The 24268-nt window shown below is 43.1% G+C and overlaps 1 protein-coding gene across 6 annotated transcripts in view; it reads right to left on the reverse strand.

The window, feature by feature from the left end:
• The window catches only part of rap1gap2a (RAP1 GTPase activating protein 2a), a 189471-nt gene that overhangs the window by 70448 nt on the left and 94755 nt on the right, over nt 1–24268 (reverse strand). For all 6 annotated transcript variants that reach the window (XM_080429439.1, XM_080429440.1, XM_080429438.1 and 3 more), the window contains one exon: nt 6079–6163. In XM_080429439.1, the coding sequence (XP_080285565.1) occupies nt 6079–6163 (85 nt within the window). The remainder of the gene's footprint in view (nt 1–6078; nt 6164–24268) is intronic.

Genomic DNA, 24268 nt, shown 5'->3' on the forward strand with positions numbered 1-24268 from the left:
CTTTTACGTAATCTCTTCTGCAAACATACTGTACATGGCTTTTTCCTCTGATGGGTTCCAGGCAGTGGTGGAAGAAGTACAAGTACTCAGATATTTTACTTAAGTAAAAGTAGCAATACCACAATATAACAATACTCTGTTACAAGTAAAAGGCCCGTGTTCAAAATGTTTCTTGAGTAAAAGTACAAACGTATTGGCATCAAAATGTACTTTAAAGGGCAAGACCACTTTGGTAGAGGTTTGGGTTGTGTAGTTACCTTGCCATGATGTAACTCCAAAGGTGGACAAGAAATAAAAAATAATTGCTCCAATGATTAGAAATTGATAATTCAAAATATGCTCCTCATTGACTTACATTGTACGCTGAAACAGCTCTCAAAGTCACTCTTTTAGCATATAAACGAACACAAACAAAATTGATTCAGACAATATAGAACATCACCAAACCCAGTACTGTTTGTTTTTTGAATAAAAATGTTAACTTCCTGTTGATTTTGCTGTTTTTATTAGGAAGAAAACCCGGACTGGATCTGCGGATCCGGATCTTCAAATAGTAAAATCAACAGGAAGTTGACATTTTTATTTAAAAAAAAAACAGTACTGGGTTTGGTGATGTTCTATATTGTCTGAATCATCTTTGTTTGTGTTCTTTTATGTGCTAAAAGAGTGAGTTTGAGAGCTGTTTTACCATACAATGTAAGTCAATGAGGAGCATATTTTGAATTATCAATTTCTAATCGATGGAGTAATTATTTTAGATTTCTTGTCCACCTTTGTAGTTACATCATGGCAAGGTAACTACACAACCCAAACCTCTACCAAAGTGGTCTTGCCCTTTAAGTATCAAAAGTAAAAGTACCCAAATGTTTGAAAATAGCAGATCTACAAGCTCACAACACTTCGCGATGTGACGCGTTGTGAGCTTGTAGATCTGCTATTTTCAAATAGCCTATATATAAAACGGGGCTAAAGTGGTTAATGTATGTTTTATAATATAATAATACAAATCTACAAAATAACTAGTAACTAAAGTTTTCAAATAATTGTAGTGGAGTAAAAGTACAATATTTGCCTCTGAGATGTAGTGGAGTAGAAGTAAAAGTATTGAACATTGGAAATACTCAAATAAAGTAAAGTACCTCAAAATTGACTAAATAGTTACTTTACATCACTGGTTACGGGATACAAATTGAACGGCCACCTCACAGGAAAACAAGATGCTCTGACCGCAAACAAAGCTCTATATTCTCATCATTGCTATAGAGTGTTTGTTCAATAATAACAGGGGTCTCCATGTCTCTCCAGCTCTATTTTCAGGTGGGTTGCCAATCAGGAAATAGAAACCCAATTACTAACTTCACTTTGTGTACTTTGAGTTCCAATTTTGTCTGCTTATAGTGTCATCACTTCCAATTTCACTTATTTACCCTGTACGAGTTCTCTATCCTGATTGGACAATTTTTCAAGTCTAAGTCTAAAAATCACACCCAGTGTGAAGTGGGCGGTGTCTTGCTAGCTAATCACAATACTGAATGGAGTCAACCAATCATGTACAAAAAATAAATAAATTTATTTTATGATGGAAGAAACCATAACTTTAAAAAAAAACTAGTATGTTTTTTTTTAAGTTATGGTTTCTTATATAGGGCTATGCACATGTGTCATGTGACACTGGCCAATCACAGTCCTGAATAGACTGTGATTGGCCAATCACGGTGCAGGGTTAGGCGGGGTACATTTTTGGCCAATCACAGCGCAGGATTTGTTGTACAAATATCCAAAACTCACTTATAGGGGCGGTTTCACCGCCCAAAAAACAGTGCAAATAATAGTGCAATTCATCTTATCATAGTCTTTCATGATTCAGTTCATCTGCACTGACTCAGTTCATCTGTCATATTGACTACCGTCCTTAACCCATTAATACCTGGAACGCATCTGTGTCACTTTAGATGTCTTTGGCTATTCAAAAATAGCAGATATACAAGCTCATAGCACGGAACCGAGTGCCGCGCTATGAACTTGTAGATCTGCTATTTTTGAAAAATCGTGAAAAAAAAAATGTTTAGATTTTTTTCCAAAAACTGTTAGGATCCTCAGGTCTTAAAGGGTTAATGTCCTCGGCAACCAATCGCACAGTGGCAGGGGGAAAAAACTGTTGAAAAAGCATGTTGTGTGGGTGAAGATGGTCTCTGGCCTGCTGTGGTGTCTGAGGTTGTGTCCTGAGTCCCTCCACACGAACAGAGGGTGAGCAGGATGGTGTAGATCCTCAAGGATGCTCTGTGCTCTCCTCCTACAGCGCTGTGTGTAGATTGTGTCCATGGCAGGGAGATTTGATCCAATAATCCTCTCTGCAGTTTTGATGACTCGTTGGAGCGATTTCCTCTCCGCTTGGGTAGTGTTTCCAAACCACACCGTGATACCGCCGGTGAGGATGCTTTCCACCAGTCCTCTGTAGGCCACAGTGAGGGGCTGAGACCTTTCAATTTTAAAATTTGGAAATACTCCAGCAAAGTAAAAGTACCTCAACATTGTACTTACGTACAGTACTTGAGTAAACATACTTAGCGACTTTCCACCACTGCTAGACACACTGGAAAACCTTCCTTTTGGTGGACTGTTTATTTTTTCTACCCCCCCCCCCGTATTTTTCCAGCAGATTGAATCAGGCCTGCGTCAGATCACAGTGACATAGTGTACAAGTACAGAGTGTCTCTCTGTGCTGAAGCAGAGCTATCTGTTTCCCGTGTATCACCACACTAATCTGCCTGCCTCCACAAACCATCTCTCTTTCTCCTCCTCAACACCGGAGAGGAGGAGGAGAAAAATGAGAGAATTCTTCAGCAGACTCTCTCCTCCGGTATACACCATGACTCATGATGCCAGAGCAGAATCAACACAATTCAATTTCAGCTCTTCACTCGGGTGATGGCTGCTCAGGTGGTCATATTGGCAGTGGTGGAAAAAGCACTCACATGTTTACTTAACTCCAGAGTTTACATTAATAAACTCACTCACTGCCAGCTTTTTCGTGTTATTTAACCTTTTCAACTGGTCACAGAAAATGTAGATCCATAATAATCTATTATCAGACTGTGTACACACAAACAGGATCTGTGCACCGTCGCCCAGAGGAAAACAATTCACCCGCGAGGTCAACTCTCCATGTCGAAGGCACGCCGAAAACAGCATATACCGGCAAAATGCACGTCTTTCCCACCTCTCCAACTGGCCAGAGACATACATTATGATCGCGTATCAGACAGTTGGTAAACACAAAGGGGATCACTGATCGTCGTCTAGAGAAATAAATATGTAACTGGAGCTGTCCCTTCATGTGTTAGACCATGTTGAAAATAGGATGTCTCGCGAACTAAAGGGGAAAAAAAGTCAACCCAAAAGATATAAGCATATCCAGGAAACCAATAAACAGGAGGTGGACGGAGCAGGAAATATCATCAAGGACATTTACCATCCCAGCCATAATCTGTTCAAACCGCTGCCGCATCCACGGCCAGGCAAACGGTATAGGAGCCTGGCGAGCAGTACCACCAGATTATTGAACAGTTTTTACCCAGCAGCAATCCGGCTGCTGAACAGAAACTAAGTCTAGTGACACTGCACAGACTGAACTGTGAAATGTGCTTTACACTTTCATGACTTTTTTCTATGCACTCACTCACTTTATTGTATATGTAGATTAGTCATATTATGCACTTATGCTTCTCCCCTCTCTCTATGAGATGACTATCTATCTTTTTAACTGCAATGATGAGCCTGCACAACCAAGAATGTCACCCACTTACTTGTAATGTGACAATAAAGATTGATTCTGATTCTGTCTTGTCTGTATTTTCTATAATTTTTTTAAAATGCTGACCCTGGGAGCTGAGCTCCAAAATGTCCCATGCACTTCTGAAAATGGCCAATAAAGTATATTCTATTCTAACAGGCTTCCAGACTGAGATGGCATCATGCCACCTTCTGAACAGGGTTTCAGCACACCTGAACCATCTGTTTGCTCCAGACTGTTGGCACGTTGGCTCGCCTGGCATGAGTCTACTGTATACTCCACCATACCGTTGGCATACCTGGCATAGAGTCTAGGCGCTCCTACCGACTCCTGGCCGGGCTCCTCCTCCGTCTCACCAGGTCCAGGACCTGAGCGTTGCACCAGACTCCCCTGCTCCAACATTTCATTCTGGTGTGATGGTGTCAATTGGCCCGTGGTGGTACTGCGGCTTGCTTGAATGGCCCTCCTAAAGGCCTCACCGTGGATTTGTTGGGCTTCTTCCTCACGGAAGACACAGACTGGGGCGCCAACCCAAACTGCTCCCGGATGCCGTCTACATTCCGGCTGTCACCCGTCTCTCCAGTGGTCACCAATCTATTCCTGGGTGTCACGTAGTCTATAAATTCCTATGAGCCACTATAAATAGAATAACTATAACGAAAAAACATCACATGGATGCACCTGGGACGTATCATCAGTCTTGTAGCCTGGGGTCATAGGATGTTTCGGTCATAGGATGTTTTGAAACATACATTAACCACTTTAGCCCTATTTTATACCTAGGCTATTTGAAAACAGCAGATCTACAAGCTCACAACAGGACGCGTTGTGACCTTGTAGATCTGATATTTTCAAACATTTTAGTACTTTCACTCTTGGTACTTTAAGTATATTTTGATGCCAAAACTTAAGTACTTTTACTAAAGTAACATTTTGAGCACAGGCATTTTGCTAGTATTTTTATATTCTGGTATTTCTACTTATATCTGAGTACTTCTTTCACCACTGGCATCATGCCACCTGAACATGCTTCTGCACGCCTGAACCACCTGCTCCAGACTCACGCCTGGCATGAGTCTACTGTCTACTCCACCAGACCGTTGGCATACCTGGCGTCTAGCGGAGCTTCTACAGTGGCCGGGCACTGCTGAACACTTGGGACACAGTTTCAATTAACAGCTAAGCTGTTGGCACATTATGAATAATAGTGTGATGTATGCATAGGCACCCATTCTGTCGGTGCTCCGGAGCCAGAGCACCCATGGGGAAACCGAGCACCCCTTGGGGAATGTGCCAGTTTGGCGGTTAACCCATTGAGACCTGAAGCCGATTCTACATGTCTCCTAAATCTCAACAGTATTCTGAAAAACATATGTTTCTATATCAGTGGTGCTCAATCTTTTTCATGTCAAGGACCCCCATCAAAATATTTTGTTCCAGGGACCCCCCAGAAGCAAATATTTTAGTTAAAAATGTTCGCTTTAAAAATATATATATTCAAAGATTTGCACACATTTTCATAATTTTTCAAAAATAGCAGATCTACAAGCTCGTAGCGCGGCACTCGGTGCCGCGCTACGAGCTTGTATATCTGCTATTTTTGAATAGCCCAAAGTGTAAAATAATGCTTTTTAGCTCAAATCTAAAAATGACACAGTTCTAGGTCTTAATGGGTTAATGTGTAATGCTTTGTAACGCGCTGTAGTCATGATGTCCCTGTGTGTGTGTGTGTGTGTGTGTGTGTGTGTGTGTGTGTGTGTGTGTGTGTGTGTGTGTGTGTGTCTTTGCTGCTAAAGTTCTCAAATTCTGCCCGAACCCGACACAACCTTTTCGGGCCGGGCCCAAAATCTATGCTAATTAGTCGGGTCGGGCCGAGCCTCGGGTTCCCTGAAGACAAAGAAAAAAATTGATTACCCCCAAAAAAGAAATCAACTGCCCCTCGCGGCCTAGCGGTAAGGCCGACGGAAATGGCAGTGGGTGTGTTGGATGCAACTCAAAGTGAACCTTACTCAGGTATATAGTTCGTCGCCGTCCGACCTTCCTAGCCTGTGTTATTAAAGAAAAACGGGCGACAATGGCCAAAACTCAAATTGAAAATCGGCGAAAGGGGCCGTTTTCAAGATGTTTTGGCCATTATCTCTGGAACAGAAGGTCCAATCTGCTCAGTTCAAAGCTTGTTGGATGTGTGACATTGAGGACATTAGGCACACAACGTATGGTAATTATTCGGGCCGGCCCAGTTAGGGCCAGGCCTAAATTTCCAGGCACGTTGAGAACTGTCCTACCTTCATGCTTGGAGGTGCGGTGCGTGGTGGTGAAGGAGGACATTCTCCCAGGGGGACGTTGGAGATGGTCAGCAGCTCCTGTTTCCTGTGAACACATGAAAACAGAGAAGAGTTGGTTTCTAACAATGTTTGGTTCCACATGACACAGAGTAGAGTTCTGGTCTCTGGAGCCAGACTGTTGACTCACACAATGTTCTACATGCTTCCGTCATACAGTCTGTGAAAACGGAAGAGCTGAAAATGATCCAGTCACGTAAATGTGTCCTACTATTTCTACCTGCCTCAAAAAAAAATATTCAGATGTGGTTTCAGATTCGTGTGTGTGTGTGTGTGTGTGTGTGTGTGTGTGTGTGTGTGCGTGCGTGCGTGCGTGCGTGCGTGCGTGCGTGCGTGCGTGCGTGCGTGCGGGGGGGTTTCAGAACAGTGTGGTGTGTGCTACCGTGTTACGCTATATACCTAGTGTGACCTACAGAACATTTTCGTAGCCAAGTGTAACCATCCAGAAAACGTCCGAGGAAGCATATCTGATAAGCAGGAAGAGGGGCTGGGGGGGGGGGGGCAGCAAGAATGTAGACTTAAGTTCAAATAGCCTTTTTCATGTGATAATGTGGTGTCTGAGGTGAAGGCTTATGTGTTAATGCCGAACGAGCTAACGCCGGTTGCTTGTTTCTCTACCTGGCAACACCGAGTTGCCAGGTTCTGGGAGAGAAACAAGCAACCAGCGTTAGCTCGTTCGGCATTAGCGTCAGCTTCTCATGGACTTTCAGTGCATGTTTGAGTATCATGAGACTCTACAATGAGCAGTAGTAGAGAAAAAAATAACTTTGCATCGGTTATAATAGACGAATTTCACTCATGCACGCGCTCCCATTATGCCAACGGAGGGGGTCGGAAAAATGACGACAGGGGAATCGCTGGAAAAACTCAACGCCACTTTCTACGTCGGTGAGTGACTAACGACACATCAAAGATAACACTTAAAATGTCCGGATCTCTCCTTTAACAATAGAGCGGTTATTGCATTCGGCGACCACACGCACGACATACGCACGCATGTGCACGTGTCGTGCGTGTGGGGGGGGAATAATTATAGTATGCCCTGGTAAAAAACCTAGAACACACCACTGTTTCAGAAGGACACTAGTGAGTGTCCCTCAGCTCCCATAAGCCCTTCCTCTGGTGACTCCTCAACATCTGCTGACATTAATGTGCAGTCATGCTACCAGAGAGAGAGAGAGAGAGAGAGAGAGAGAGAGAGAGAGAGAGAGAGAGAGAGAGAGAGAGAGATACAGACAGACCGAGAGTGACAGCTGTGTGTGTGTGTGTGTGTGTGTGTGTGTGTGTGTGTGTGTGTGTGTGTGTGTGTGTGTGTGTGTGTGTGTGTGTGTGTGTGTGTGTGTGTGTGTGTGTGTGTGTGTGTGTGTGTGTGTGTGTGTGTGTGTAGTGTCATTAATGTGTAGTCATGCTCTCTCTCTCAGGTAGCAGAGAGAGGATGCTCAATGGGTCCATGAGGACTCTCCTAAATCCTCTCCTAACAGAATCAGAATCAGAATCAGTTTTATTGTCACATCACAGGTTTACAAGGTAAAAAAGTGGGTGAAATTCTTTTTTGTACATCGTTCCCATCGCAACGTTAGTTTCCATAGAAAGAAGAGGGGGGGGGGGAGAAGAAGAGGGTGGGGGGCAGGTGGGAAGGAGATCAAAAACAGAGAGCAACAGAAGGCCAGACAAGTTATCTACATATTTACAAATTACCTGAGATAATAAAAAAACTAAAAAACTAAACTAAGGTGCCTGAGCATAGCAGCAATGTATTGTATACTGTGCATGTTATACTTATACTGTGCATGATAGACAAAGGACGTTAAGGTGCTTAGAGGAAAAGGAGCACAATAAAAAGACCCAAAAAAAGTCAGTGCGTTATACAAGGGATTAAGGTGCAAAAGGTCAGTGCGTGTCCACCTAGAGTGGACTGACCCTAGTATAATCCGCATGTAGCTCCATGAGGGAGTGCAACAAAAGTCATTTGTACCTGGTGTAGTCCACAGGTGTGTCCGAGGGGGGGGCTAAAGTCCAAGTAATTGTCCCTGGTATAATCCACAGGTGTGTTCAGGAAGAGCCAGAAAAGTCTGCGCCGCCTGCTGTCAGGCTGCTGAACTCATCCAGGCTTATGCCCCATTCAGCATTCTGACAGCAGTTGGATTGAAACTACACCAAAATCTGGTGGTGGAACTCTTGATACTGCGGTAGAGCCCCTTGCCCGGTCGCGGTCGTTGTAGGGGGTTGAACAGTCTGTGACTTGGGTGGTGCTTGTCCTTGATGATGCGCTTGGCTTTGACCACGCACCGCTTTTTGTACAGTTCCTGGAGCGCTGGGAGCTCGATTCCCATTATCCGCTCTGCCGATCGCACTACTCGTTGTAGGCTGACCTTTTCTCGGGCAGTGCAGTTCCCGTACCAGGCCGTGACACAGCCTGTTAGGATGCCTTCAACAGAACTGTTGTAGTACAGCCTGAGGATGCGACGTCCTACTCCGAGCTTCTTCAGGCGGCGGAGCCAGTACAGTCGCTGCTGAGCCTTTTTCCTCACGTGTGTGGAGTGCGTCTCCCATTTGAGGTCCTCCTCGATGTGTACTCCGAGGAACTTGAACTCGCTGACCCTTTCCACTGCAGCACCGTCGATGAGGATGGGCGCATGGTCTCTCCGCGGCCTCCTGAAGTCCACGATCAGTTCTTTGGTCTTGTCGACGTTAAGAGAGAGGTTGTTCTCACGACACCAGTGTGCCAGTGATTTGATCTCCTCTCTGTAGTCAGACTCGTCGTTGTTGACGATTCGGCCTATCACTGTCGTGTCGTCCGCGTACTTTATGATGGTGTTGGAGACGTGTGTGGCTATGCAGTCATACGTGTACAGGGAGTAGAGGAGAGGGCTCAGCACGCATCCCTGGGGTGCTCCGGTGTTGAGGGTCAGGGGGTCGGATGTGATGCTGCCCATTCTCACCACCTGATGTCGGTTGGACAAGAAGTCCTGTATCCAGTCGCACATGCTTGGGTGTAGCCCTAGGTGTCTGAGCTTTTTGTCAAGTATTGCTGGGACAATGGTGTTGAATGCTGAGCTGTAGTCCACGAACAGCATACGTACATATTTGTCCTTCAGCAGCTTGTTGTCCATGTGCGAGAGGACGGTGTGGAGAGCCATGGCAATAGCGTCGTCGGTGGATCTGTTTTTGCGGTATGCATACTGCCACGGATCCAGCGAGGCAGGTAGCGTGGAGCTGATGTATTCCCTCACCAGTTTCTCGAAACACTTGCTGACGATCGGGGTGAGAGCAACAGGTCTCCAGTCGTTCAGGCATGTCACTTTGGCCTTTTTGGGAATGGGCACAATGGTTGACATTTTGAACCCTGCAGGGACCACAGCCAGGGAGAGGGAGAGGTTAAAGATGTCAGCGAAGACACCCGCCAGCTGGTCTGCACATGTCTTAAGGACCCGGCCTGGAATCCCATCAGGTCCGGCTGCCTTGTGGATGTTGACCCGTGTGAAGGCTGTACGCACTTCTCTCTCCGAGATGGTTAGAGGAGGGTTCTCCTCTGCTGGTGCTGCTGATGGCCCTGCTTGGCTGCCGCGGTTGGAGCTGATCTCAAACCGGCCGTAGAAAGTGTTCAGTTCGTTGGGGAGGGAGGCAGGCGGGTTCACCTCGCTTCTGGTTCTTGTTTTGCAGTCTGTCAAGGTGTGTACTGCCTGCCATGTGCTCCTGATGTCGCCACTGCTGAGTTTGTCTTGCATCTTTTTTGTGTAGGCCTTTTTCGCCTTCCTGATGGCGCTGTTTAGGGCCGCGCGCGTCGTGTTGCGCGTTTCCACGTCGCCAGATTTGAAACCAGCGTCCCGTTCATGCAGATGTGCACGTACTCCGCTGTCCATCCATGGTTTCTGATTGGGATAGATCCGAACTGTCTTTTTTGGGACTATGTCATCTATGCACTTGCTGATAAAGCCAGTGACTGAGTCTGAGAGTTCGTTGATGTTATTCCCAGCGGCGTTCTTAAACATCCCCCAGTCAGTCTGGTAGAAGCAGGATTGTAGCATAGCGTCTGTGTCCTCAGACCAGATTCGGATTTCCTTCTCAACGACCGGCTCCCTTTTTAGCCTCTGTTTGTAGGCAGGTAGCAGCTGGATGGCGTCGTGGTCAGAGCTTCCTAGCGGTGGGCGGCGGAGAGCTTTGTATCCATCCTTGAAGGGCGTGTAGCAGTGGTCAAGAATATTGTCACCACGGGTACTGCAGGCGACATGCTGGTGGAATTTGGGAAAGACCTTTTTTAAGTCTGTCCGGTTGAAGTCGCCTAGGCAGATGACTGCGCAGTCCGGGTGGCGATTTTCTTGTGCACTGATCGCCTGGTGTAATTCCCTCATAGCTGTGTCCTTATTAGCTCCAGGATGAATGTAAACAACGGCTACAATCACGATGCTGAAGTCGCGTGGTAGGTAGAAAGGACGGCAGGCTATGATTAAAAGTTCAAGGTCTGGTGAGCAGTGACTGTCTAGGATTTTAACATCTTTGCACCAGTTGTTGTTGATCAAGGCACAAACTCCCCCCCCACGTTGCTTACCGCTCAGTACAGGATCTCTGTCCTTCCTATACGCGGTGAAGCCAGGAGGAGTGATAGAAGAATCAGATGCTAACTCCGTTAGCCACGTCTCTGTTAGCACAACAATACTAGTCCTCCTCGTCTCTGCGTTGTATTTAACGCGCGCCAGTAAGTCGTCCATAGTGGTCACTGTTCTTGATTCACACAGAGATCTAACGTTCGCTAGCAGGATTGAAGGCAGTGCAGGTTTATATCCACGTTTTGTTGTTCTTACGAGAACTCCCGCACTAGTGCCTCTTCGCCACGGTCTTTTTCGTCGGGGGTTTGTTGATCCAGCCGGAACAAAGGGGACCCCACCCCCCACCCAGCCGAGTGGAAGGTTTTCAGCAAAAAAGTCCGGAATTCTGTGTGTAATCGCTGTGCTAATGTCCATAAGTGCTTGTCTGTCATAACTCCTTAGACACGCGACGGTGAATAACACCTCTCTCTAGGACACTAGGACTTCCTCCCAGCACATTAATACAGACCCGCCTGGAGCCCTCAATAAAGAAGTAGCCTACAATTTACGGAATCTGGGTTATGGGCGTGCGTGAGTCTGTCTGTCAGTCACACTGTCCTGGGAACGCATCTGTGTCATTTTAATTTTAATTTCTTTGGCTATTCAAAAATAGCAGATATTTGACAAGTGTTCGCTCTAATAAATGTATATTCAAAGATTTGCACACATTTTCAAGATTCTTCAAAAATAGCAGATATACAAGCTCATAGCTATGAACTTGTAGATCTGCTATTTTTGAATAGCCAAATAAATCTTTTGAGGTATTAAAAAGGTATTAAAAGTCCTTAAATTGTCACTACGCTGTCATGTGAGGTGTGGGGACTCCCTCTGGAGGTCCTGACCCACAGGTTGAGAGCCTCTGCTCTATAGGCTCCGGGCTCCGGGCTCCAGGTGTACAGAACACAGTAGAAAGCAGTCTGCAGTCTCCAGGTGCCTGGCAACATAATTATTACTGAGTCACGGAGGAGACTTGCTGAGTCACAGCCTTTAGACTAGATAGTAGCTGTATAAAGCTTATAGCCTCTAGACTACATAGGGGTGTAACGATACATGAATGCTCTATCTATTGAATTAAATAAGTGCAATCCGGGCTGTCTTATAGCTAGGTAACTCTATCATCAATCACCTTATGTACGCTGATGACCTGGTCGTTCTAAGTCAATACAGTGGAGGGTTACAGCATCTATTGAAAGTTTGCTCAAATTATGGCAATGATCATGACATAATTTATAATGCAAAAAAGAGTAGTGTCATGATAGTGAGAAGCCATGAGGACAAGAAAGTCTATCTGTGTGCCATTAAATCAAGTACCTTGGCCACATTTTTACTGACAATCTCCATGATGATAGAGATATCTCTAGGCAGTGCCGCATACTTTATGCCCAGGCCAATATGCTGCTTCGCAGGTTCAGTATGTGTTCAGATCCTGTCAAGTGTGCACTTTTTAAAGCATTCTGCACTCCCATGTATACAGCTTTCCTGTGGTGCACATACAAGAAGGGTAGTATGCGGAGGCTTAAGGTGGCATACAATGATGCCGTGAGGATTCTACTTCAAGTCCCTAGAGGGCATGGTGTCAGCCACTTATTTGTAACATGTAATGTAATAAATGTAAAATGATGTATTTTTTGGAAAACATTTTCAGGACTAGCTGAAAGATGTGGGAATTATGTGGAGTTGGGAGGATGAGGATCTCATCTGTGTAATAGTGTAGGACGAGCAGTGGTTTCAAACTGATTAAGTGGAAATGGAGTATTGGGTGGGATTGAATCATCAGGAATGGAAGATGGTATTTGGAGGCTGAATGGTCTCAATCTTGTTTATGAAAAACGTTAGGAAATCTTCCGGAGACGGATCAATGTGTGTATAATAGCTGGGGGTAAAATGACAGAGTTGATTATTTTTGAATAGCGTCCTGCAGGGTTATTGCTGTTATTGAAGATGATGTTTGAGGAGTAATTAGGTTTGTCTTGTTTTACAGCCATGCTGATATTATCTCACCATCAGCTCCTTGAGGCCCAGTGAGAGATGAGCAGTGGTGTAAAGTAACTAAGTACATTTACTCAAGTACTGTACTTAAGTACAATTTTGAGGTATTTTTTTTACTTTACTGGAGTACTTCCAATCTATAGTACTTGTACATCTACTCCACTACATCTTAGAGGCAAATTGTATACTTTCACTCCACTACAATTATTATTTTATTTTTTACTTTTTTTTTAAATACATTTAGAGTAGCCAATAATTTTTTTACCCCTTTTTCTCCCCAATTTAGTCGTTATGGCAATTAATTTCTCCCCACACACCTTTCTGTGTCACTGCTGTCATGTCCTACTGACTCACCTGTCAGTGAGGAGCCCCCACCAAGGAGAACGTAGAACCTACTCCCAGTGGTGGAAAGTAACTAAGTACATTTACTTAAGTACTGTACTTAAGTACAATGTTGAGGTATTTGTACTTTACTTGAGTATTTCCAATTTCCAATACTTTTACTTCTACTCCACTACATCTCAGAGGCAAATATTGTACTTTTACTCCACTACAATTACTTGAAAACTTTAGTTACTAGTTACTTTTCATATATAAATTATGATATTATGAAACATACATGAACCACTTTAGCCCTATTTTATACCTAGGCTATTTGAAAATAGCCGATCTACAAGCTCACAACGCGTCGCGATGCGACGCGTTGTGAGCTTGTAGATCTGCTATTTTCAAATATTTAGTACTTTTACTTTTGGTACTTTAAGTACATTTTGATGCCAATACTTTTGTACTTTTACTCAAGTAATTTTTTAATTCTGGACTTTTACTTGTAACAGAGTATTTTTATATTGCAGTATTGGTACTTTTACTTAAGTAAAGAATTTGAGTACTTCTTCCACCACTGCTCCCGCCCAACACGTGCCGCCCGTACGTGCAATGACTGATATCCCCCTCCCCCGCCCGGCTTCCCTGTTCGTGTAGACGCTCGACAAAGCCGGATGCACCCTGGTGGATTCGAACCCACCAGGTCCGTGGTGGTGGGCAGGGACTTTACCACTGCTCCACCCGAGCGCCCTCCACGACAATTATTTCAAAACTTTAGGTACTAGTTAATTTGTAGATTTTCATTATTATTATTACAAAACATACATTAACCCATTAAGACCTAGAACTGTGTCATTTTAAAATTTGAGCTAAAAAGCATTATTTTACACTTTGGGCTATTCAAAAATAGCAGATATACAAGCTCATAGCGCGGCACCGAGTGCCGCGCTACGAGCTTGTAGATCTGCTATTTTTTTTAAATCGTGAAAATGTGTGCAAATCTTTGAATATATATATTTTTTAAAGCGAACATTTTTAACTCAAATTTTTGCTTCTGGGGGGTCCCTGGAACAACATATTTTGATGGGGGTCCGTGGCCAAATACATATAATTTTGGGGGTCCTTGACATGAAAAAGACTCTGATATAGAAACATACGTTTTTCAGAATACTGTTGATATTTAGGAGACATGTAGAATCGGCTTCAGGTCTCAATGGGTTAACCACTTCAGCCCTATATACATTTCGGCCATTTGAAAATAGCAGATCTACAAGCTCACAATGCGTCGCGATGCAACACATTGTGAGCTTGTAGATCTGCCCAGTAATGAGTACTCCAGTTTTCTCTCTCTCTCACTCTCACTCTCTCTCTCTCTCTCTCTCTCTCTCTCTCTCATATAAACTTTATAGGTTGATGGAGAGACAGAGGAAGGTGGAAAGTCTGGATCACACATCACCATCACAGCCCAAAACATCAGCTCCCAAACACCCAAACCCAAACACCAGACCTGAGCCAGACCAAGCTCAGCTGAGCCAGACCGAGCCGGGCCAAGTCCCTCTCATTCCATGCCTGGTCCAGAACCAACACAAGGCCCACTGTTTCCATGCAATCAGCATTTGCACTAGTGTCTGCACATCGATAATGAAGTTATTTGTGTGTCTGTGTGTGCGTTCGTGCGTGCGTGCGTGCGTGTGCACGCGAGCAGTGGTGGAAAAAGTACTCAAATGTTTTACTTTAAGTAAAAGTATCAATACTGCAGTGTAGAAATACTCTGTTACAAGTAAAAAGTCCAGTAATCAAAATTTACTCGAGTAAAAGTACAAAAGTGTTGGCACCGAAATATACTTACAGTACCCAAGGTAAAAGTACTCATTGTGCAGAATGTCCCATTTCACAAGTTCAAAATGTATACAAATCTTTTGAAAATAGCAGATCTACAAGCTCACAATACGTTGCATCGCGACACATTGTGAGACATATTTTCAAAAGGTCGAAATATATAGAGAGCTGAAGTGGTTAATGTATGTTTCGTGATAATAATCTAAATCTATAAAGTAACTAAAGTTGTAAAATAATTGTAGTGGAGTAAAAGTACCATATTTGCCTCTGAGATGTTGTTGTGGAGTAGAAGTAAAATTGTTGAAAAAGGGAAATACTACAGTAAAGTAAAAAAAATCCTCAAAAGTGTACTTAAGTACAGTACTTGAGTAAATGCACTTACACGTACATTACACCACTGCACGCAAGTATAGTTTTTCCTTGTTCCTCCCAAGAAAAATTATTGTTTTATGGTTGAAAATTTGATTTCTACAAGTTCTGCGCTGCGACACATGAGCTTGTAGATCTGCTGTTTGTCAGCTTTAGGGTTACGTTTAAAAAAGTAACCCTAAAAAATTGCCTTCTTAAAATGTTAATGTCCTCACAAGTAGGCCTATAGTAATACAAACGTGTGTGTGTGTGTGTGTGTGTGTGAGAGAGAGAGAGAGTGAATACACACAGGGAAAATGGGGATCTTTGAAATTAAAAAGGCTGCTGAATCCACGCACGCACGCACGCACGCACGCACGCACAGTCCATTAGTCTGAACAGCTGGAGGTCTGTTGCCTGCTACACGACCTTTAATACATCTTTATCTTGTGAATAATAATTAATTTACAACCGCATAATGTGTGTGCGTGTGCGTGTTTGTGTGAGAGTGCGTGTGCGTGTGTGTGTGTGTGTGTGTGTGTAGACAGGATGAGATACGATAAGATGTAAGTGTGTTGATGTACTGTATGCACAAGTCTTAAATAGATGCATGCGTTATTATTGTCTGAAAAGCCTATCTGTAAGGGAAGTACATTACAATATGGAGATGATGTCACCGTTTACATGGACATGTACTGAGAGAGAGAGAGAGAGAGAGAGAGAGAGAGAGAGCGAGAGAGAGAGAGAGAGAGAGGGGTTGGGGGGATAAGGTTAGTGCTTTCATTTTCTCGTTCTATTCATACCGTAAGTCAATATCAATTTGTTTCCGTAAAGCAATTCAAGGCTCAATCTCTCAAGGTTGACTTAGTCTGTAAAATATCTTCTTCTCAGACAAACCGTTTGGGTTATTAAAGAATCACTTCTGTCTCACAGCTCACAGTATACTGCTGTACACGGCTCCGTTAGACATTAAGCCAAGTCAAGCCAAGACATTAAGCCAGGTGGCAAGGCCACTTGGCTTTTGGTTGTTTTTGAGGGCAAAAAAGCAGGCAGGAAGGCTGCCAAACAAAATAAAATATTTTAAATTGACGATTTTTTTTTTATTGATTTAAGAAAAAAAGGTTTGTTATCATGTACTTACAAAGTATCAATGTTTGTAAAAAAATTAATTCACACATGCTCAGCCAGGACTAATCGGAGTCAAACTAGACTCATTTGAAGATAGGTACGTGGCAGTGTTGATTTTGACAGCAAATTTTGATTCAGTTTTAGTCATAGTCTTTTGAATAAAATTCCATTTAGTATTAGTCATATTTTAGTCACCAGATTTTTTTTGTATTTGTCTAGTTTTAGTCGACTAAATATAAGATTATAGTCGACTAAATCTACAGTTGATTTAGTCGACTAAAATGTTTTGTCGGTGCCTTGATGGCGTCATAATGGCTGATTTTACAAGCTCACAACGCGTCGCAGCGCGACGCGTTGTGAGCTTGTAGATCTGCTATTTTCAGAGTGCCACCCCTGAGCGCAACCAAGCATAAAATAACTAGTCTTAGTTCTACTGGATCTCTTCTCCACTAGTCCCTCCCCAACATTTCAGTTTAGTTTTTATTTGCTGACGAAATTGTCAGTAGCTTAGTTTTTATTTAGTTTTTATCAGTGAAAAAAGGTAGTCGTATTTTTTTTTCGTCATATTTTTAGTCGACGAAATCAAACCCTAGTACGTGGGTAAGAATTGAAAACACACTGGCGTCTAAAAAAGCATATTGACAGGAAAGAGGCAGAGGCAGGGGCAGTGTGTGGGCGGGGCTTCAAGGCCACTGTGGCCTCGGGTCATAGAATTGTTTTGAGAGGCAGAAGGCCCGACTGAAGGCCAACGGCGGCCAAGTCATCCTTGGCTTAGATCAATAGAACTAACATAGTACACCCAGTGGCGGCCTTTGCTATGTTTCACCCGTTTCAATTGAAACGGGCCCCGAACCTCCAGACCCCCCCCCCAAAAAAAAGTATTACATTTTTTTGACTCACATCCCAGTCCGGGGCCCGCCTCCGGCTGGCCGACGTCCAAGAATTTCATGCAAGAAGAGGATGTAGATCTTATTAAATCAGGGCTCAGCTCAAGTGAATCAGTGAGTTGATTTAGCTGTCTGTCCATGGTGGAAGTGCAAATAGTCTAATTAATTTAGTTAAAAAATACATCATTATGGATTATGGAAGCAAACCAACTTCATTAAAAAAAAAAAAAAAAAAAAAGGGCCCCCAGATCATTATGGCCGCCCCTGAGTACACTTTAACTCTTTCAAAGTTTAGTGAAAACACTCGAAAATCGCTGGCAGTGGCTTAGCAAACGGTTTTATTTCTGGCAGTCAAAGAGTTATTCTTCTTCTTCTTATTTATCGGGAACACATTTTTCAAGATTTCCTTTCTTTTTTTTATGACATATTTTTTTCATATCAATGTTAAATTATCATTACAATTTTAGTGTTTTGTCAATGATTTGGAGGCCCAACTTGCAGTACCCTCGCGGCCCAGCAGTGGGGGGGCCCTCTGGCCCACACACAGGTTGTAAGAATCAAAGTCGGCCTCTTATCTGTAGCCCCGCCTCTAACGAGACAGTCTGCCAACGCCTGTCAGCAGAGTGAAGAGACAAGCATGGTGTCATGACAGACTGAAGAGACAATGGTGTCATGACAGAGTGAAGAGACAAGCATGGTGTCATGACAGAGTGAAGAGACAAGCATGGTGTCATGACAGACTGAAGAGACAAGCATGGTGTCATGACAGACTGAAGAGAAGCATGGTGTCATGACAGAGTGAAGAGACAAGCATGGTGTCATGACAGAGTGAAGAGACAAGCATGGTGTCATGACAGACTGAAGAGACAAGCATGGTGTCATGACAGAGTGAAGAGACAAGCATGGTGTCATGACAGAGTGAAGAGACAAGCATGGTGTCATGACAGAGTGAAGAGACAAGCATGGTGTCATGACAGACTGAAGAGAAGCATGGTGTCATGACAGACTGAAGAGAAGCATGGTGTCATGACAGAGTGAAGAGACAAGCATGGTGTCATGACAGACTGAAGAGAAGCATGGTGTCATGACAGACTGAAGAGACAAGCATGGTGTCATGGTGACATTGAAAGGTTTTTTCTCTGATAGCACTCTTGAAAGGCCATCTGCATCACATTGCAACAGTGTTGTCCTTTAACCCATTAAGACCGGGACCGCATCTGTGTCGTTCTAAGATTCCTTTGGCTATTCCAAAAATTGCAGATCTACAAGGCGAGTGCTGCACTATGAGCTTGTAGATCAATTTTTTTTTTGTGGAAAAAATTTGCAGATCTTTGAATATATATATATGTTTTAAAGCGAACATTTTTAACTCCGATCTGTGCTTCTGGGGGTCCCTGGAAATAAATATTTTGAGATGGGGGTTTAAAAAAAAAAAAAAAGGATTTAGAAGACATTTGTAGAATCCCCCAGAAGCAAAGATTTGAGTTACAAATGCTCGCTTTATATATATTTTAAAAAATTCGCACATTTTACGATTCTTTAAAAAAAATAGCAGATCTACAAGCTCGTAGCGCGGCACTCTACGAGCTTGTAGATCTGCATTTTTTTGGGGAAATCTTGAAAATGTGTGCAAAACATTACAAATGTCTCCTAAATCCTAACAGTTTTCTGAAAAAAACGTATGTGGCTATAATATCAGTGGTTCTCAAACTTTTTCATGTCAAGGACCCCCAAAATAATATGTATTTGGCCGCCGTCCCCCATCAAAAGAAGTTGTTCCAGGGACCCCCCAGAAGCAAAGATTTGAGTTAACAATGTTGTTTCAAAAAATATATATATTCAAAGATTTGCAAAAAATATGTTCAAGATTTTTCAAAAAACAGCAGATCTACAAGCTCATAGCGCGGCCGCGCAATGATCTTGTAGATCTGCTATTTTTGAATAGCCCCAAGTATAACATAATGGTTGTAGCTAAAAATCTAAAATGACACAGTATTGAAACGTTTTAACTTTTTAAATGTGACAAAATGGGCAATTTATAATGACTATACACTTTTACATTGCTACTGTAAGTATAGTTTGATGTGAATACATGTGTTGTTTTACTCAAGTAACACCTTGCATACCGGCCTTTTACTTGTAGCAGAGTATTTCTACAGTGGTGGTATTAATACTTTTACCTGAGTAAAATAAATCTGAGTACTTCATATCCACCCCTCTCTCTATGTTTCCATCCCTTCATTATCACTCTGTTTTCTTTTCCCTCTTCAACCTCAATCGCCCTGTCCTTCATCTCACACAGCCTTGTTACTCTCCCTAGTGAAAACATTTGTGATTAGCAGCTGTCTGAGACCACAAGTAGATGTGCACGCACGCACGCACGCACACACACACACACACACACACACACACACACACACACACACACACACACACACACACACACACACACACACACACACACACACACACACACACACACACACACACACACACACACACACACACACACACACACACACACACACACACACACACACACGTGCAAGTGTGCAAGTGTTGCATTGTGACACTGAAGTTTAATTTGTGCACATGCATGCATTTATTCTCTCACTCTCTCTCTAATGTAGTGGAGTCAAACGTACAAAAACTACAAATACTCAAGTAAAGTACAAATACTGTGGTGTGTGAATGTGTGATAAAGGGTGAATGTAATGCTTAGGATAAAGGTGTGGTCACACAGGAAGCGTGTTGTGAGACACTTGAAGCTGCCAGCTGCCATCAGACATGAGGGATTAAGGAGAGACACGAGGGGGGCGAAACAAAGGCTTTAAAAGCCAATCATTATGTTGTTGACGTCCATTCTGACATTTACATTTTCCTCAGGCTTGGATTCAAAGCCTGATTGCCATTTTTTTGTCCCCACATTGTGACAACAATACACACAGAATACAACATGGCATGCATGCACAGCGTCAGAACCTCTCCCCCAATTGTTCATATCAGTCTGTTATAGCGCCACCAGGAGGCCGATTTTTGCTAAACTTTTTTTTTATTATTACTCCTACACATTGTCCTAACAACACACAAATCGGTACACAGTATCTCTATAGTCACGTGATCAAGACAGATTTGTGAGATTTTTCATATTCCATCCTTATTGGCTAAGATTTGCTTCCATAGACTGCTGCAGGAGTGGCCTGTTTTGTACAAAATGTCTCGAATCACTAACGCAGCGTCCGATTGCAGTGACATTTTGCACACACATCCCCACTAGGCCAAGGAAGAAATGCCACAGAATCCAGGGAAAAAAGGTGTTGATTATGACCAACAGTTCAAGAGTTACAGGCCAAAATGTGAATCTGCCTGTTATAGCGCCACCGTTAGGCTGATTTGAAAATTGTAGGGTGGTATTTCTTCCTTGGCCCAGTGGGGATGTGCGTAGATAGAGTCACGGAAATTAATATGGAGATATAAACCATTTAAGCCCTGCCTCCTACTTTGGCTAAAATAAAATGGCCGACCTACAAGCTGCCCCTCCACAACGCACCACATGTGACGCTGGTGTGTGTGTGTGTGTGGGGGGGGTGGGTCTAACGGTGATGTCATGGATTGTTATGTCCATAAAGTTATTGATTAATGTTTTCTTAAAGTCTGGACTGCAGCTGAAAATAGTCTAATGAAAAAGATACCGATATGTTCATCTGAGCTCTGTGCGTGTGTGTAGGTGTGTGCGTGTGTGCGTGCGTGCGTGCGTGCGTGCGTGCGTGTGTAGGTGTGTGTGTGTGCACCTGTGTGTGTGTGTGTGTGTGTGTGTGTGTGTGTAGGTGTGTGTAGGTGTGTGTGTGTGTGTGTGTGTGTGTGTGTGTGTAGGTGTGTGTGTGTGTGTGTGTGTACGCGCACGCGCGTGTGCATGTGTGTGTGTGTGTGTGTACGAGCACGCGCGTGTGTGTGTGTGTGCAGGTTACTCAATCTCAGATGCTTGAACAATAAACCCTAGAGGCAAACGTTGATGAATACACTACACTCACACACTCTAGTTGTACCTTGGCAGTGTGTTGTTGCCCTAGCCTTGGGCTCAACTCTCTAACACTCTAAGTGTGTCTCTGCCAGACAGAGGCAGTGGTGGGAAAAGTCTTTTTTTTACTTAAGTAAAAGCATCAACACTGCAATTCAGAAATACAATACAAGTAAAAGTCAGAAATATAGAATTTACTTGAGTAAAAGTACAAAAGTATTGGTATCAAAATGTACTTAAAGTACCAAAAGTAGAAAGCACTCATTGTGCAGAATGTCCCATTTCACAAGTTATAAAAACGTATACAAATCTTTTGAAAATAGCAGATCGAACTTATAGACCTGCTATTTTTCAATTTGAATTAAGTACAGTACTTGAGTAAATGTACTTAGTTACTTTACACCACTGCTCAGAGCTGTGAGGGAACAAACAGCTCTTAGTAGAGGTAACGGGTCCCCCAAGCCTAATGCAATGGTTCCCAAACTAGAGGTCGGACTCGGGACAGTTCTACATTACATTAGTGATACTTTTACTAAAAGGAGAATTTGCCCCACGGTTTTCTTACCGTTTCTATGATGTTATGTTATCCTAGAATGGTACAGTAGAAACAAAAATCATAACTCCATCCCGGGTCCGCAAAAGCTAAAAACGGAAGTTTCGCTATAGACGAGATTGAAATCTCGAAATTGAAATCTCGTCTGGTGAGACTTCTGGTGGGGAGCATTCAAGACAATCACGTTGCATAGTGTTCTGTCACTCAGATCTCACCAAATAAAAATAAATAAAAAACTATTAACACATTTAGTGCCAGAGGTTTATTAAAACAGGGTACATCTAGTTCTGTCATTCTTACCGTTTACGCCGATATGTTTAGTGCTGTAGACGCCACGACGAGGACGCGGATGTAAACAAAGGGTGCGTGCACGATGGTCGAGGGTCCTGACTATTGCCTGGAACAATAATATTCCGCCATTGCAGAGTGATCGCCCATCGAAAATGTCTCGTTTCCACCACGGAAAAAAAGATATGGAGACATGAAGCTTTTTCTCAAGGAGTTATCATTGGAGTGGGTGGGAGGTAGGTTTTTTGGACATGATCCACATCACACCTTTAAGTCAAACAAAAGAAAGAGTACTTTTCCCACCACAGCCAGACACTGTATACTGTCCCTCCATCAACTTCTGCTCTGCTGCTGATGTCCTCATCGTACCAATTAGCTTCAATTCAGCACTAATTACATTTGTCATCGTTTATCCAATCATTCAGTATGTTTGTGTGTATACACGTACGTGTGCGTGTGTGTGTGTGTGTGTGTGTGTGTGTGTGTGTGTGTGTGTGTGTGTGTGTGTGTGTGTGTGTGTGTGTGTGTGTGTGTGTGTGTGCGTGTGTGTGTGTGTGTGTTTGCGCACGCATATATCCGTGCGTGTGTGTGCGTGTGCGTGTGTATGTGTGTGTGTGTGTGTTGTTCTGTGTATTGATTACACCGCAGGGATAAGATTATACCAGTTGGGATGGTGGCATTATTACAGAGAGAGAGAGGGAGGGGGGAGAGGAAGAAAGAAAGAAAACAGACAGGCCACTGTGTGTGTGTGTGTGTGTGTGTGTGTGTGTGTGTGTGTGTGTGTGTGTGTGTGTGTGTGTGTGTGTGTGTGTGTGTGTGCGCGCGCGCGCATTCCTTTTTTCCATACTCCTACTCCACTACATCTCAGAGGCAAATATTGTACTTTTACTCCACTACAATTATTTGAAAACCTTAGTTACTAGTTACTTTGTAGATTTGGATTATCATTACAAAACATACAGTAACCACTTCAGCCCTATATACATTTCAGCCAAGTGCATTTTCAATTCCGGACTTTCACCACGCACTTTCATTTTACCTATGAGGCGGAATCTGCCAATGCTTTATCAATGTAAATGTGTGGATTCATGGTCTTGCGCATCTTTCCGTGTGTCGCGCACACCTTGCGTTTATGCGCTCTATGCTGCTTTTCCCTCTCTGTCCAATCGGGTGAGTGGAAGGCGGACCGTCTCAAGACTCAGGAAGCGTTCATGTTGCTTGTGATAGAGCAACTGGTTGTAACTGTTGCATGGGAGGGTCCTGAAAGTGAGTGACAGGTGGGTCACTCACTTTATTTAGGTTTATATAGAATGCGCTGGCTGCAAAAAACTGTGGCCGTGCACAACCTGAGTTAAACAGCGGCCAGATAGCGTATTTCTACATTCCAGTATCGATAGTAAAACATTTGAGTACTTTTTCCTCCACTGGTGTGTGCGTGTGTGTCCAGTGGCGCGGAGTGGCAGCAAAATGAGGAGAGGAAAGCAAAAGGAGAAAAAGAGGAAGCAAGATAGAAATCAGGAAATTGGGGAGAAGATAGGAGAGAGAAACACAGATAGCGAGAGAGGAGAGAGAGATAGATTGCTGCCATTTGCCCCAAACAGGTTTATAACAACAAGAGACAGCAAAGTCCTGAAAAAAATATCTTCTATTTGTCTCAAAAAGCTTGCCACCAGGCTAGCCGCATGATAGTGAAATGCAAAGCCAGTAGTCACTTTGCGTGGCAGTTGGGGCAAACGCTCGCCCCAAAACATGATTTACGATTCTGTGCCTATCGGTCAGTGCTGTAAAGTAACTAAGTACATTTACTCAAGTAGTGTACCTAAGTACAATTTTGAGGTATTTTTTACTTTAATGGAGTATTTCCAATTTCAAATACTTTTACTTCTACTCCACTACATCTCAAAGCCCAATATTTTACTTTTACTCCACTACAATTAGTGAAAACTTTAGTTACTAGTTACTTTGCAGATATAAATTATTATATTTTAAAACATACAACGACTTAAACCCTATTTGAAAATAGCTGTTGTGAGTTGTGAGCTTGTAGATCTGCTATTTTCAAACATTTTAGTACTTTTACTTTTGGTACTTTAAGTATATTTTGATGCTAATACTTTTGTACTTTTACTCAAGTAACATTTTGAACACAGGCCTTTTACTTGTAAAAGAGTAT

This window comes from Gymnoscopelus braueri, assembly GCF_963280865.1.
Source record: "Gymnoscopelus braueri genome assembly, chromosome: 5".
Classification (NCBI taxonomy): domain Eukaryota; kingdom Metazoa; phylum Chordata; class Actinopteri; order Myctophiformes; family Myctophidae; genus Gymnoscopelus; species Gymnoscopelus braueri.